The 13,061-nt window shown below is 43.5% G+C and overlaps 1 protein-coding gene across 1 annotated transcript in view; it reads left to right on the plus strand.

The window, feature by feature from the left end:
- The window catches only part of CSMD3 (CUB and Sushi multiple domains 3), a 2,836,509-nt gene that overhangs the window by 2,030,614 nt on the left and 792,834 nt on the right, over positions 1–13,061 (plus strand). Inside the window, exon 31 of the mRNA XM_085605076.1 lies at positions 10,158–10,274. Within this exon, the coding sequence (XP_085461202.1) occupies positions 10,158–10,274 (117 nt within the window). The remainder of the gene's footprint in view (positions 1–10,157; positions 10,275–13,061) is intronic.

Here is a 13,061-nt window from a genome sequence, read left to right on the forward strand (position 1 = left end):
GCAAAACAGGATCCACCAAGTCTTTTCTGTTTAAAGGTGGGGATGGCCAAAAAGTTCTGATGGGATGACCTCAGGTTCCAGACAGGGGCCTACCTCTGTGTAACAGTGGACATAAATTCCAGGCATGTACCGTGGAGAGATTTGAATGTGAGGCATCCAATCTTAAATGCACAGCGTTGAGTTTCCGGGAGCCAATGTAGCTTCCTCATGAGAGGAGGTAAATGGTGCCATCTAGGCTGGTAATAGATCAGTCTCTCTGCCTGATTTTTTACCAACTGCGGTCTTTTTGTTAAGTCCCCCAGGAAGCCAAAAAAAATAGAGTTAGCATAATAAATATGTGCGATGACCAAGGATAGAAAGACCTGAATAACAGCTTCCCTTGTGAGAAATCTGCTGATTTTCCTGATATTCTGAAGTTGGAAAAAGCAGGTAGGTTCTTCAACGTGAGGTCCCTATCAATTCTGACGCCAAGGGTCTTGGCTGAGGAGGATGCAAGAGGTGGCACTCCCAGCTCTACTGGCCCAAAATTCGAGGTCCAGGGGTTTCAAGAGCAGCCGGTTAAGATCAGTTCTGTTTTAGCAGGATTTAATTTTAAGTGATTATTATTCATCCAATTGCCAATATGTAACATAGTGGTCTGAAAATTCAGGATAGAGTCAGGGTTGTTATCGAAGGTGAAGATCATCTGTAGTTGAAGGTACACACCTTACTTTCACCCAGGGACTGGTTGAAGGTACACACCTTACTTTCACCCATGGACTGAATAAGTGGAAGGAGGTACAAATTGAACAAGTGCAGGGACAGAAAAGAGCCTTGCGGAACCCCACAAGTTAGTTTAACTCTGGGAGCTGTGAATTGGGAAAGGTGGACAGATTGGAGGCGATCATCTAAAAAGGACCTCAGCCATTGGAGGGCCGGTCCCTGGACCCCTGCGTCCCTGACACGGTTCACCAGAATTTCATGGTTGACCGTGTCAAAAGCTGCAGAGAGGTCAAGGACCACTAAGTCCTGGGTGGGGCCTTTGTCTGCTTCTTTCCTTATTTCATCTCATACAGTCAGGATTACTGTCTCAGTAAAGTGAGAGTGGTGAAAGCCTGCTAGGTGAGTTGGTAGAAATTGAGATTGTTCAATGAAAGAACAGAGACAGCTGGCAACATGGGCTTCCAACACCGTAGCCAGATAGGGGAGCAGTGAAATGGGGCAATAGTTTGAGGGGACTGAGGAGTCTGCACGATTTTCTTGATTTGCGGGACTACCAAAGCTTCTTTGAAGTATCTGGGGACCAACCCCTGAGTTAGTGAGTCATCTAAAAGAGATAGGGTCAGCTCAGGGCATGCAAGGTAGACTTTTCTCAGAATATGGGGGGGGGGTGGCAACTGTCAGAAGGGAAGCCAGATTTAACTTTGGTCAACAGGTCCAGAAAGGCTTCTCTGCTAATGAGATAAAAGATACTTTATTTTCCTAAACTGGTGTGATGTCCATTTGTGGTGTTATCACTGTTTATTTTGTGTTTTGAGTACAAATACTTTATACATTGCCTTTGGGATAAGTCTGTCTGCTCGTGCCAAGCTACCCAGGGGGTCAGCAAGGGTTATCTAAAGTGTGTATCCCCCTTACCCTGACTAGAAGCATGGGTCCCTATTTGGACAAAGGTACCTACCTCTGCCAACTAGAGATCCCCATTTCTAACAATGGTGTAATTTGTTTTTTAACATTTCCATCTGTATTCATCAATATTTATTTTTGGGCTATCTTTTTGGAAATCATCCATATGTATTTTGCGTTTTGAGTCTTCAAATAATATATTTCTGCATTTATTGTTTAACTGAAAAACAAGCACCATACTTCACTTCATTGTCATGTTTTAGCAAATTAAACACCAAAGTATATCAAAACACTATACCCACATGTAATTATCAGCAGAATATACAAATATATGTAACATAGGACTGTATTTAAGGAAATCCTATCCAAGTTTTTTAAGTCCCACTCAGTCTTTCTGCTCAGCTATTGGTCTGGAATTCATGAAGGACAGTAAAGAGAGTCACTTACAGGAAGCACAATTTTCTGTATTTTTCAGTTTTACTAATAAATATAGACAGGAAACACACTGTTCTGTTTGTATGTATCAGTAAAAAAATCTGTAAAAAAGGAAAACTGCGAGCCTTACTAATAATCAATTCAATGCCATCCTTAATATTTCAACTTCACATTTTTCAGGGATAAAGGTGTTAAAATGAAAATACTTTTAAATATATTTTATTGCAATCCTAAAGTGGTAACTTACACCAAGCTGCTGTTAACAGGTTCTGCTTTCTTTGACATATCTTTGGCAATGTGTGTGGTATTTTGAACCTTCCCTGGGGTGATGGTAGATATGCAATCTATATTGCTTCTTTATTGTATTTGTTTTGAGGCATTCAACTCTGTATGTAAAGAGCTCTGTTATCTCCTAGTGTTAATTTAACCCAATAAAATGCTTGGACAAATGAGGTTTTAAGTTTTATGTTATTTAATTACATTTATTGTTTGTCTTGTTTATATTGTTTGGCGGGGAGCTTGTTAACCCCTTCAGTGCCACGCCCTTTCCCCCTCCTGTGCCGGGCGTTGCACTAGTGGGTGGGGTTCATGACGAGATAGTCTCGTCATGGGCACAGCGCAACCGTGCTCCATGACGAGACTATCTCGTCATGAGCACTGAAGAGGTTAAGGAGGTGGACCGTTGGGTCAGCACCAGGGTCCATAAAACTGTTTTTGGGGTAGGATCACAACAAGGGTGGACAGGGTCCTCACCAGACGAAGGAGGGGAGACAAAAATTTAAAAAAGGAGTTCTACAAAGGGCCAAAAACTGGTTCTGTGGTCAGGAACTCCAGCCCCCTATTGAAAAGAAGAATAAATGATTCCCTGACAGTGAGTTTGCAGGACCCATGAAGTCCTTTGAGTGTTAACAGGAAGGGCAAGAGCACTCTAAGGGAGATTCCAGAGTGTCCCATGCGGGCACAGCCTGCCACAGTAGGCAGTCATAGGAGTTGGCTAGTGTAGCGCTGGGGAGCAGATGGTCCGAGATAGTTTGTGGGACCGTGCAGAGGTTACCTTAGTGTCCCTAGGTGACAGAGAGATGGTGCAGAGAACCCACATAACTGACAATGCTAAGAAGTACAGTCAGTGGGTCACTATCAATGGGCAGAGGGTGGAGGCTCTGAGAGACACAGGAACCAGTTTGACAACTGTCAGGTGTTACCTGGTGTCCTCAGATCAGGTAGTCTCTAATGTGTTCAACTAGATGTTTGCAGCTCACAACTGTGAAAGCCACTACCCAGTGGCTCTGGTTCCCTTTAAATGGGTGGGTCTTAGTCCTGCTCATGGTAGCTGTGAGTCCATCCATGCCTGTGGATTTTCTGCTGGGTAATAACATGGAACAGACACCCTGGAGAGAGGTGGACCTCAGGTCCCACATGGAAATGTTGGGGTTGCCTGAGTGGGTGTGCCTGGCTGCTAGATCCATGGCAGCCTCTCAGGGTGGTCAAGAGGACCTGGAAAGAATAGCCCAAGCCCCTGCCAAAAGGAGAAAAGGCAAGTGGTTAACCCACTCATATTATTCCCACAGCCTGGGAGAAGGGTGAACCTGAGGGGGCAGCCTCTGTACCTACAGGGGTGGAAGTGGCCGCACTGGGGAACGTGCCTGAGCTGATCAATTGGCAACAGGAAGAAGGTCTCACCAGGGAGGATTTCTGCAGGGCACAGAAGTATTGTCCTTCTCTTGATGGTCTGCGACAGCAGGCTGAGTCCTAAGCAACTGGTGATGCCTCTGACAACTTCCTGAAATACTGGGAGAATGTTCTCTTGTATAGTGAGCCTAAGGTTCCTGAGCCTGGTGCAACACACGTGTTGCTGATCCCCCAGTGCTACAGGAAGGGCCATCTTACAGGGTCCGGCTCATCATGTGCCACTGGCATGTCATTTGGGTCAAGACAAGACATTTGACAGGCTTGTTACCCACTTTTATAGGCCTCAAACGAGGAAGGCCTCAGAAGAGGTCTGTAGGCCCTGCTCTACCTTCCAGGCAAGTGGCAAGACAGGGGGGAAGTCCAATGCCCCCTGCAACTGTTTCTTGTATTTAACATCCTCTTTGAGAGGTTGAGCAGCAACATCATTGGGCCTCTGGACCCCAAGACAGCCATGGGCAAAGGATTCATTCTGGTCTTGGTGGGCCATGCCACCTGGTGCCCAGAAGCTATTCCACTGACAACAGTGACTGCATCTGTCATGGCTAGGGTACAGATCGGGATCTTTACCCATGTGGGCTTCCCCAAGGAGATGGTATCTGTCCATGGTACCAACCTCACATCCTACTACATGAAGGCCATGTGGAAGGAATGTGGAGTGTCATACAAGTTCACCATTCCGTACCACCAAAAGACCAATGGGTTGGTTGAAGGTTCAACCAAACCATGAAAGGCATGATTATGGGTATTTCAGACACCATGAGGTGCAAGTGGGACATCCTCCTGACATGCCTTTTGTTTACATACAGGTCGGTACCACAGAAGGGGGTTGATTATAGCCCCTTTGAACTTTTGTATGGATACCCTGTGAGAGGGCCTCTCAGTTTCAGGAGGGCTGGGAGCAAGCTTACGGGAGAGCCCCCCAGGATGTGGTCAGCTATTTGCTGGCCCTTTGCAACCTAACAGCTCAGTTCTGAAAGCTTGCCCTGGTGAATCAATAAGCCAGCAAGAAGGACATGAAAAACTAGTACGACCAGAATGCTACTTTGGTGTAATTTCAGCCGTGCCAAAAGGGTGGCTAATAGTGCCCATGGAGCTGCATGCTCTGAGCTGTATGAGGTGAAAGAGCTCAAGAGTGATGTCACCTACCTGGTGGACCTCAAGACTCCTGGGGACCCTTTGAGGGTCCTGCATGCGAAACGCTTCAAGCCGCATTTTGAGGTCTGACATTACCATGCTCTTGGTAACTGATGATGGGGTCGAAGAGGAGAGTGAATTGCTCCCTCACCCCCTATTGTCCAAAGAGTAGGATGGGTCAGCGGAGGGTGTTAGCCTCTCCGCTACACTAACCCTAGATCAACAGAGAGACTGCTGCAAGTTGTTGGGGAAGTTTGCCCCTCTCTTCTCACTTACCCCAGGGCTCAGAACATGGTTCACCCATGATACTAACACTGGGGACAGAACAACTGTGAAAAATAACATTTACAGGCTGTCTAGCAAGGTAAGGGCTAACATTAATGAGGAGGTGTCCAAAATGTTGGCACTAGGGTTTATTGCACCGTCCATCAGTCCTTGCTCAAGCCAAGTGGTGCTGGTTCCAACGACTGCACTTCCAGGTGCCACACCTGAACTTCTGTTCAGTGTGGAGTACAGTAGGCTCAATGCAGTCACAAAGGCTTATGCGCACCCCATCCCCAAAGCTGATGAACTCATTGATTGGCCTGGAGCTCTTTTTGACACCCTGAAGGAGGCCATGCACACTGTGCCTGTGCTCAAGATCCCTGACATCTCCCAGGAATGTATTGCCCAGAGAGATGCCTCAGAGCATGGTGTACGGGCCGTGCTCTCCCAGCTAAATGCAGAGGGCTTGGATAAACCTGTAGCCTTCCTCCCAGGAAAGGGGAAGCCTTTGCTGTGGTCTGGGCACTATAAAAGCTAAGGCTATACCTGTTTGGCACTCTCTTCCAGGTTCAGAAAGACCACAGGCCCCTCAAATGGCTAATGCAAATGAGGGGTGAGAATCCTAACTAGTGAGGTGGTCAATCTCCCTACAGGGAATGGACTTTACGGTGGAACACCGCCTGGGAAAAGACCACACCAATGCTGATGGTCTCTCCAGGTTCTTCCGCCTTAGGGAAGAGAACTCCTAAGGGGGTTACGTAGCTCTCCCCAATTTCAGCTGGGGGGGAGCACATGTTAGACCTGACATCCTTGGGATGTTTTCCCCTGACCATTTTGCTTTCTGATCTCCTGTTTTGTGGACATCATTTATGCTGGCTTTAGGATTCTGAGCACTTTACCACTGCTGACTAGTGCTGAAGTGCAGGTGCTCTGTCCCTAAAGCATGATAACCTAGCCTTATGCACAATTGGCCTATTTAATTTAGTTATAAATCACTAGTAAAGTGCAGTATATGTATCCAGGACCTGTAAGTGACATACTACTAGTGGGCCTGCAGCACTGATTGTGCCACCCACTCCAGTATCCATTAAACATGTATCAGGCCTGTCACTGCAGACAGGGGGGTGCAGTTTTAAACTGCCATGTCAACCGGACAAGATAGCCCACTTTCCAGGCCCAAACCTTCCTTTTTAATGCATGTAAATCACTCTTAAGGTAGGCCCTGGACCACCCCAGGGCAGTGTGCAGTTCATTTTAAAAGTTGGACATGTACCTTTAAGTTTTACATGGCCTGGTAGTAAAAAACTCTTACATTGGTTTTTCACTACTGCAAGACCTATCTTGCTCCTAGATTAACATTGGGGTTACCGTGTTCCATCACATAATCGTAATTCCCTCTTGTGACAAGATAGACATTTCGGGTTTGGTGTCTCTAGACTCACAATTTAAGAACACACCTTATGGTAAAGTTAGATTTGAAATTGTAAATCTGAAAATGCCACCATTAGAAAGTTGACATTTCCCAACTTTAACTATACTATGCCTCTGCCTGTCTCTGAATACACTTCTGGGGTAAGTGAGAGCTGGGCTAATTAGCATTCCCTCTAGACAGTCACACACAAAACGAGCTGAGGTGTGACACTGACATCCTAATGGCCCATCACCAGTTTGATGAGTCTTCCTAGGCTGAATAGGAGGGAGGAAATGACACTTGTGCCTGAGTAGGGCTGTGCCTTTCCCCACACAAAGAGGTGCATACCCCCCTGTAGTGAGTATTGAACCAGGGTAGGGGCCTTTTGTATTTCAAAGGCTTCTATTGGAAGTCTCCCATATTTCAAAGACGCAACTGGGTATAAGTCCTGGACCCCTGACACTACCAAGTCAGTACACTCTGAACCTGAGGACACTCTGCCAGGAAGAAGGACTGCTGTGCTACTAAAAGGATTGACAGTCTGCTGGACTCTGCTGAACTTCTTAGACTCCTGCTTTGCTGTGCCTGCCCTGCTACCTGCTGTCCTTTGCCTGGTGGTGAGAAGGACTGGACTTGAATCTCTATATCCCCAGAACAAAGTGACCCCAATGGCTTGCTGGCTAGCCTCCTGTGCTGAAGTCTCAGGGACAACAAAGACTTCATTCAACTCTGCTTCAGCTGCTGGACTCTGCCAACTGTGAGTCCTGCCCTGTGGAGCCAATCCAGTCCTGGGCCTTCAAAAGGGGCTCCGCAGCTGTTTTCTACCAAAATCCACACGTCGCCTGCTTTGTGGCAGTCAGAACTGACACATTCGCCTTTGAAGGCAATGCTGTGCTGCTTTTGAGTCCTCAAAGCGTCAACAGCAGGGCTCAATGACAATACAGCAACTTCACTGTAAGGTGCCTGATGATGATGCTGAGCCCTACTGTGAGGTTTGAAGAAGACACAGTGTGTTCAATGTAAAGGGGTTTGACAACAACGTGGGACCTGACTGCATGACATGGAACCAGCGCAGTTGCTCCTAGACTTCGACACATCCTTTGGAAAGGTACTGTTTTCAATGGGGCCTTCGTGGCTTCTGTATTCGACCCATGCTCCATCGCGGTCGGCTTGACCTTTTAGATTTGACCTGGTCCAGCACAACCAGATGTCCCTGGTTGGCATTTTATGCTTTTAAGCACTATATTTCAATCTAATCTTTACAAATTCATAACTACGGTTTTATTTATTGGACTTTGTCGTATTGGCATTAATTTGTTCTTAAATAAAGCCCTATTCCTTTAGCCTGGTGTGATTTTGTTTTGTGTGGTGTTTTCGCTGCTTTACTGTATTAAGTGTTACTTGAATAATTTACACATTTCCTCTTAAGTTAAGCCTGACTGCACTGTTCCAAGCTACCAGAGGCTGAGCACAGGTTGATTTAGGTTGTGTATATGACTTACCCTGACTAGAGTGGTGGTGCCTACTTGGATAGAGTGCATACCTCTGCCAACTAGAGACCCCATTTATAACAACTGCAAACGTTCCTAAATTGAAAAAACTAGTTAACTAAAGAGACATTACTAGAATTCGAAATGTGAAGGTACTCAACAAATCATTTGAAATTGAGTGAGTCCTTTAAGACAGGAAAGCTCATCTTAACTATATTATCAAACTTCACATTGAATAATAGAACTTTTAAATAGCAGATTTTTACTACTCCAATCTAAGTGCAAAATTATTCTGATCAGGGCAGTAATTCCTGTAATCAATGCCATATATTTTCCATAAACTGATGCATGACCAGTGCATCAATTTAAATGAGCCTTCAGCATTTATAGTAGACATGCTTAAAACTACTCAATGTTCATGAATAGTGTTGTACAGTCATTACATCTGTCTCTGGTCTACACATTTTGACTTTAGAATAAACTATTTGTTGGCATACCACAATAAAGCATGTTACATATTTGTTTCACTATGGTGGTGTCATACGTGGCATTGTTGGATATCTGTCAATAGTTTGCTTAGACGCACAAATCTGTAAATATATTATCTATTACTTTGTGAGGAGACAGCAGTTTGCTCAGTTTATATTTCTTAGGCAGGTAAAATGCGTTGTCTGTAAAATAATTTCATTACTTTGCTAAAAATAGCATACTTTACACATCTCGCTGTTTGTCCATGACATTAAACAAGACAACAGTCCATGGGCAATTCACAAATATTTTGGAAAACAAAATCTATGGATTATAGGTCTCTGCAATTTAGAGAATTCACAGAACATCATGTAGCCTATTCACAAAGGTATTTTTGAGTACACAAAGTAGTACTACTGTAGTATTCTTTGCATACTCCTCACTGGCGTAATGAAACTTGAGGGGGCCCCCCTGCAAGGCATGTGAGGGGGCCCCCCTCCGGGCTCAACCAGGAGCTCTGCAGCCAGAGTTCTGTGCTGAGGGAGCCCCCTGGAGTTGGGGGCCCCCTGCACCGCAGAGGCTCCTGGGGCCTGTGTTACGCCCCTGATACTCTTACATACCTTTCGGCATTAGCCCCAACCCTTCTAAAATTTGATTGAAATGGGAATGTTCAGGGAATATTCACATACAGTTAGTATAAAAGTGTAGGGCTCTGCCCTCTTTCCACATCTACTAATATGGAGGTGGACGTTTTGGAGCCAATTCACAAAGGCCGGAGTACATAAGAGTACTTCAGTAGCACTACTTCCAGTACTCATATATGCTTTTGTGAATCATCCCCATGAGGTGAAATCTAAGCAAGTTATAAATGTTCAAGTAAAATCTTCCCCATTCCTACTCCTCTAGTATTTCTGCAGAATGGACAATACTTAGGAATAAGTATGATGCTCATACCCCTTAAAACATGCCTTTTTTGTTTGCTTTTCTCCAGCAGAAATCTAATTTTCGGTTTATCCATGGATACGTGCCAGCAAATACAGCCTTATCGGGGTTGTCGTTTTCCATGCCTTATTGGGGTGTTTTACTTATCAAGTTCGCATTTGGATGCTTACCTGATTATTATTCATAAGAGACGAGATCCCTTTTATCTGTTTTTGATCTCATTGGATGGGGAATTATTTCTCTCTGGAGATCTCTCAAATTCATTATAATACTCGTTGAAGATCACTTGATTCTACTTTCTATATTCGAACTCGGTGACATTGGTGTCTTTTGAATTACTTTTCGAGATTGCTTTTTCCAATTCTCATGGTATTATCTCCTCTGGTCCTTATTGACGTTATCCTATACCCGCTAGAAGCCCTGACGAAGTTCCCAAGGCATGAGGGAACGAAACGCGTTGGCTGTGTGCCTATCCTCTTACTGAAGAAAATGAATAAAGGATGAAAATGCATCTCAGAATATTGTTTTTGCTCTTATAAGGGTTCTTGACCGAGTGCACCTTCCCTTCTTTCTGTCTAAATTCAAATGTATCTTTGCAAGTTCTTGATTAAATGCTTATAAGTTCTGCATGTTGATGCACACTTTCTATAAGATGTCAGGTATTTACATATTGCTATTTCACGATAGCTTGAAAATCTCTGTTAATGCTTATTTTGCAGCACCTTGTGGTAGCCGGTCCACAGGCTCTGAAGGCACAGTTCTTTCTCCAAACTACCCCAAAAATTACAGTGTGGGACACAACTGTGTTTACTCTATTGCGGTTCCAAAGGAATTTGGTGAGTAAAAATTGAATTTATAATTTATTTTTCACTGTCGATAGTAAAAGCACTGCCAGAAACAAAGAAAGCCTCAATCAACAGTATGATATCAGTGCACTAAATGACTCTGGCGATGGACTGGATGGATTGGTGGAATGGGGCAGATTCACTAGTTCCTACCTCACTTGCTAATTTAGAAGAATTGGTCTAGTCATAGAGGAGGAGCTTGTGCATCATCACTCACAATAGGAAGGACCATTACTTGTGGTTAACTGCTTTAATGTTTAGGCTACAGACTGCACTTTTAAGGAATCCAAGCCACACACTATCTCCATTTCCTTTCTTTAAATTAGTTAGCAGTGTAGTCTGATGTAAGCGTTTTACAGACAACAAGTAGTTGAGAGTTTCATCCATTAAACACTTTACAGAGAGACAATGGTGCTGTTTGGTTAAGAGATTAGTTTCTTCATCCTGGTCAATTGGCATTATTTGTTATAATATTGATGAGATAATCAAAACATAGAAATCAAGGCAAACATTGTACATCCAGTGGATGTTACTGAATATGCACATTTTATTCTGGTGTAGAAGCCACAATGGTAACTTTAAATGGCTGACAGTGAATCAGGTGACCCTGTGAATGTTTATACTTATGTATATGAAAGAAACCTGTTTTGCTGATGATTGCATTGAACCTGAGCTCATTTCATAGTTCAACATTGAGGAAATAAAATTTGCTTTGTCCAGCTGCTCCACTGTGTTTAATCTTATGTACATAACATCTAGCTAACCTTCGTATCATCCACGTTTTTTGTGTAACCACCTAATTCTGTAACTGACCCTACCAAACAATGGGTTCCTCTGAACAAAACTTCTGTTTGAAGTGCTCTAAAACATGGGATGTGACAAAAGCAGAGATTCTGGGGCATATTTTCAAGACAGGTGATAAAATTATCGCCGCTTTAGCGGCAGAAAACTGCTGCTAAAACGGAGATAATGGGCTTAATAATATGCACTATGGAATTCCAATTGAAGCCCATGTTAGATGTGAAGGACATCTAACCTGAGCTTCAATTGGAATTCCATAGAGCATATTATCAAGCCCATTATCGCCGTTTTAGCGGCAGTTTTCTGCCACTAAAGCGGCGATCATTTTATCGCCTGTCTTGATAATATGCCCCTCTGTTTCATATGCATGCCCATTATCAGAGGCAGTAAGAGTTACCAAGAGTAAAGTTGGTATTGAAGGCAGAAGTGACATTGAGCAAAAAAGGAGGTTCAAGTCTAATCCTGCGATGATGCTCATTGGCAGGGTTGTAGGTGGAGAAAGTGAGATGTTTGCTGAAGCATAGAATATGCAAATACAAAGGCAGGTTGAAACTAATCTGTCTATTGATATATTGCTGAAACCTAGGTGTAAAGAATAGCTGATATGATTAACAGTTGACTGCTGCTAAATTGAGGAGTTTGAGGATAAAAAAGATGTTAGTATGGGAGACAAATATAGGATGTTGGAAACTTATGTGAGGGAATTCCTTTGGGATTGAAGTAATGAAAGTCAGTTGAACTTTAAGCTGATGAACTTCTTTAAGAGCCAAGGGAAAATAGGGAGGAGTCAGTAGCTGGGTAAGGAAGAGGGGTTGTCAATTTGTTTTTCTAGCAGTAGAATAGCCACCATGGACTTAAAGTGTTGTGAAGAGATGCCAGAGAGAAAAGGTTTGTTAAAGCTTTCAGAGTGCTAGGGCATCACTTTAGACAAGAATAGCAGAGAACTTTGCTGACGAGGTGGATAGGATGACACAAGATGAGCTGAGTTGAAAAAAGAAGGAAGGGAAGAATGTTACACATGGATGTAAATTATGGGTTGCCTGGGGTCGTAGCTGCGACCCCTGGCTTGACCCTTGCAACCCCTGGCATTGCCTCTGTGAACCCCTGACTTCAGAGGTGGCAGAAACCCTGCCAAGAACACAGGAGCAGCTCGTTCTTATGGACGTCAGTTGTGACTCTAGATCCTTATTTTCTGTCATGTTTTATATTATACTAATAGTGAATTCATTATTAGTTCAATAAAAAATAGAGGACAATTAGCTGGAATATGACCCTTTCTGTAAGGGGAGGTGAGCAAAAAAGGCTTTTAAATGTATGTTGTTTGCATGTTTGGGAGTGGGAATATGTTTATGTGAGAGACAGTGTGTATGTGAGTGAAGATAAAGGACAAATGGCATGTGATTTCGCTTCCGCTACCCCAGGCATTTGGATGAATTGACATTTATGGAATTACACTATAGCAGAGAGCTGTGTGTATAAGGTTTTCCAGAAGAAGAGGATTTGGGAAACAATGCGAGGCAAGGTCACTGTCTTAGAAGTTTGTCTGAGATATAATGACGTGAGAGAATAGTTGCAATTTAGATTTTAGAAAAAAACCTTTCTAGTTGCAGATCCAACTACAGTTATATATTGTATTTAATTTACTTAGCATGCTAAACAATACCAGAAAATAATCTAGTTTCAGGGTGCAATGGTGAAGGTGAATAGGGGTAGAAGAGGGAAAGTCAAAAAGCAGGACATTAACAAGGGGGAGTTTACAAGAGCAGTCAAATGCTAAAGTAATTTGGCAGTTAGGGACTCACTAGGCATAAGGGTAGAGTTTGTTCTTAAGAAGGTTGTCTGTTTAGCTTTGAAATCTTTTAGCATGAACAGTTTTTGTGTGAAGAAGTCATTCTGTTATGAATGAGGAAAGTTGTGCCACATTTAAGCAACTATTTTGGAAAGAAATTTCCATCCCACCTTTTTTTTACTTGTAGG

Source organism: Triturus cristatus, chromosome 5_1 (assembly GCF_964204655.1).
Source record: "Triturus cristatus chromosome 5_1, aTriCri1.1, whole genome shotgun sequence".
Classification (NCBI taxonomy): domain Eukaryota; kingdom Metazoa; phylum Chordata; class Amphibia; order Caudata; family Salamandridae; genus Triturus; species Triturus cristatus.